Here is a 3783-nt window from a genome sequence, read left to right as displayed (position 1 = left end):
GGCACCTGTCAATGTGATGGCACCTCCCTGCCACCAAGCTGGCACTGGCTTGGAGCATTTTCCTGAGATGGGATTGTGTTTGCCCCCCAAAAGTGAAGCCCTGTAACTGAACTGCCTCACACTGTTGGGGTCGGTTTGTTTTTATTTTTTGGTGTTTGTTTGGTTTTTTTTAATTTTTTTTTTAAGGCTAGATAGGAGCAAAGCCCCAAGGACAGCACACCCTGAAGCTGTGCTGAAGTCGAGAGTGGACACAGCCCCAGGGCAGTAGGTTCATGTAGCTCCCCCTCCATCCACCCTGTTTATTTAGCAAAATACCATGCATGTTATTTCTTCCCACAAGTTCCCAGGACTCCAAGAGGAAGCTCCTTTGTCCTCCCTGTTCCATCCAGCTACCTGAATGCACCTTATCCTGTTGCTCTTCCCACCGGAGCTGGAAGGATTGATGGAGAGACAAGGATTGCTTGGCATGGCAGAGGGAAGCCAGGCTGCAACCCCCGAGCTACAAAAGCTTTGCATTTTCCTTCTTGCCTCCATGCATCCTTGGAACTCCTTCTGAAGCCCAAAAAGCCGGTCTGTGGAGAACGGCGTTGGTAAGACGACCCTCACCATTACCATAACTCTTTGTTACTACACATTTGTGGTGGATGTAACAAAGCAGAGGCCCGGTGTGTCCCGTCTCTGTGTCAGCCAGGTGCCGGCACTCCGCAGGGAAAGCCCCGGGAGCAGCCGGGCCCCCGCCTTCCCCACAGCGCACCCGCGAGGTCCCCGCTGCGGGGAGGGGACGGGCCGGTGGCACAGCTGAAGGGACGGGACCCTCCCGCGGCCTCCGCCTCACCCGGGACAGCGGGGACTGCCGAGCGCTGCCGAGCGCCCGCCGTGAGGTGCGCGGGAGGCGGGGCGGGAGCGGGGCCCCACCCCAGCCTAATAATAAGACCTAAATTAAAATAAAATGTTAAGGATTGGCGGGGCAGAGGCGGCGATTTGAGGATTTGAGGGGAGGGTTGCAGCAGGGGGGGCAGGACGCGGCCGGTGGGGTGTGTGAGGGAACGGGGGGGGGGGGTGTGTATGAGGGCGGGGGGGGGGGGGCGGCTGCCGGGTGCCGGCGGCGCCACGCGCCGGGCGCGCGCGGGGGCGGGGGCGCGCGCGGGGGAGGGCGCGGGGGCGGGGGCGCGGCGGCGGCGGGCGCGCGTGGCGCGGCGCGCGCGGCGCGTGCGGCCGGCGGGGCCCCGCGAGCGGCGGCGGCGGCGCGTTGATAAGGGGCCGGCCGGCAGCGGGACCGGCCGCAGAGGCGCCGAGCGGCGGCGGGAGAGCACCGGCATGGGGGTGCACTGCCCCGCGCTGCCCACCCCCGCCTCCTTCGTCTCACTCTAAATTTACTTTTGAAAAAAAATTTTTTTTAATTATTTTAAAAGTTTTGGTTGTTTTTATTTTATTTTTTTTTTTTCCCGCCCGCCGCCGCCGTGGCCGCCCGGCGATGAACGGCGGGGCTCTGCCGCCGCTGCCTCCCCCCGCAGCCCGCGGCCGCCGGCGGCCCGCCTCCCCCGAGCTGCTGCGCTGCAAGCGCCGCCTGGCCTTCGCCGCCCTGCCCGGCACCGGGGCCGCCGCCGCCGCCGTGGCCCGTCGGAACGAGCGGGAGCGCAACCGCGTGCGCCTCGTCAACCTGGGCTTCGCCGCCCTCCGCCAGCACGTCCCGCACGGCGCCGCCAGCAAGAAGATGAGCAAGGTGGAGACGCTCCGCTCCGCCGTCGAGTACATCCGCGCCCTGCAGCGCCTCCTGGACGAGCACGACGCCGCCGCCGCTTTCCCCGAGGGCCGCGGGCGGGGGGCGGTCGGGGAGGTCGGCGGCGGCGGCGGCTACTCCTCCGCTTCGCCCTCCTTCGCCTCCTCTGCGCCCGGCTCGCCCTGCTCCTCCGAGGAGAGCGGCTACGAGGCGGCGCTGAGCCCCGAGGAGCGGGAGCTGCTGGACTTCACCAGCTGGCTGGGGAGCTACTGACACGGCGGGAGGTGAGGGGCCGCCGCGGGGAGGGGGCACCGCTGGGTCCCCCGGCGCTCGGGGGAGCGGGGCGCGGACCCACCGGGGCTCTCCCCACCTCTCTCCGCAGCCCCCGCGCTCTCGGCGGCGGCGGCGTCCCCTGGAAAGCACTGACCTCCGCCCCGGCCGGGCCCCGCTGCCTGCCTTCCTCGCCGGGTTCAGCCGTCGTCTTCTGACTGTGGAAAGTGCAATGGGGCAGCTGCCTGCGGGGTCCCGCTCCTGGCCCGGGAGCTGCCGACCTACGGAGGGGATGCTCGAGAGAACCCACTGCCCCCGCCGCTGCCGTCTGGTGTTGCTTTGGAGGGGTGGAAAAGAAAAAAAAAAAAAAAAGAAAAAAAAAATTAGAAACACTTGATGCTTCCTTGTTTCTGGAGGGGGAGGGAATTTTTTTTATCATGTCAGATTCTATTTTATATGTAACTTGAACTGCCTGTGGGGACACTGGTGTATGAAGACTTATTTTTGTACAAAAAACCTTAGAGAAAAGGGATGAGATGGCTCTGTTGTTAGCAGGTCCTGTCTACTACCTGTCTACTAGTTCTTGAACACTACCAGCTGGAATGTTTTGGGAGCATACACGGTATAGATGAAAAGTTGTTTGTTTGGGGTTTGGTTTTTTTTTTTTTTTTTTGTTTTTTTTTTTTTTTTTTTTTTTAATTCTCTCCAAACACTTTGGTAAAAGACTGTAAAGTTATGTTGTGTTTTAACGTGATGTCTGAGTTTGCCTGGTGTGAAGGTCCACCTCTCTGAAGACTGAAGTTTTTAAAAAAAAGATTATTGAAGGCATTTTTGTATGCACTTGCTAAGATTTCTTAAGTTGTACATATGCAGTTTTTAAGAGAGTATCATATTTTATGTAAATTGACTTTATAAATAAAAATCTATTTATAAATGGCTTCAGGGCTGTAAGATATGTGTTGGCCAGAATTACCTAAGGTGACTTAACTATGGCCTGAAGGGGTGGGAGAGGAGAGTAATGAGCAATACAGCAGATAGGCAGCTCTCCCTGGACCAGGTTTCATGTGTAGAAGGGAATAAGGAGCACCATAGCATAATCTCCAGGCTTACTTTTTTTCCTCCCATTCAAGTTTTATAAATTCAGCCCTTGGAGCGGGTCCTGCAGGGAAGATGTGTGGGGAACTGCAGATGTGCCCAGGAGACAAGGCTTGGTGCTAGTAACCCCTGTCCTGAACATGCAGAAGGTGCAGCTGCAGGAGGCTGTGTTGCCCCTGCCTGGGATGATGGGAGAGTCATGGGAAGGTAAAGAGGAAGTGGGTATCTGAAGTTTGTTTGTCCTGGCAGCAGCTCTCAGGAGGTAGGTTGGGGTGCCCTTATTCAGGGGAGCAGCACTCTGAGAACAGTGTTATCCTTTAAAAAACACATGAACCCACAGTGTCCCACCTTGTCCTACTCTAACTTGGGCTGCATGTACAGAATTTATCTAAAGGCAATAAGCAAACGTGAATTGCTCCTTGGAAACTTATATATAAGACTCGTAAGCTCTTTCCATTATTTCTGGGCTCATGCTGAAGACCTGCTTCAGAGGAGGTGAACCAGAGGTAAAAACTGTGTCTTTAAGGTAAGAATGCTGTGAAACAAAACACAGGGCTGATGACATGAAAAACTATGGCAGAGACTGTTAATTCCCTTAAAGAGCTCTAGTGAATGTTAGGAGTTGAATGGAGCAAAATGAGCTGGCCTGTAGAATATGCTGAATGAACACAAAGCAGAAATGGTTATTAAAATTGACC

The 3783-nt window shown here is 56.9% G+C and overlaps 1 protein-coding gene across 1 annotated transcript; it reads left to right on the top strand.

The window, feature by feature from the left end:
- The first annotated feature begins 1193 nt into the window (after positions 1–1193).
- On the top strand, positions 1194–3007 carry ASCL2 (achaete-scute family bHLH transcription factor 2). Its single transcript, XM_083864162.1, has one exon. It carries the CDS (start codon positions 1475–1477, stop codon positions 1991–1993), a length of 519 nt encoding a protein of 172 aa, XP_083720288.1. The 5' UTR covers positions 1194–1474; the 3' UTR covers positions 1994–3007.
- The last annotated feature ends 776 nt before the right edge of the window (positions 3008–3783 follow it).

This window comes from Zosterops lateralis (genome assembly GCF_965231275.1).
Source record: "Zosterops lateralis genome assembly, chromosome: 6".
In the NCBI taxonomy this organism is placed as follows: domain Eukaryota; kingdom Metazoa; phylum Chordata; class Aves; order Passeriformes; family Zosteropidae; genus Zosterops; species Zosterops lateralis.
The sequence above is the reverse complement of the archived record's forward strand: the minus strand, read 5'-3'. Positions and strand labels throughout refer to the sequence as shown.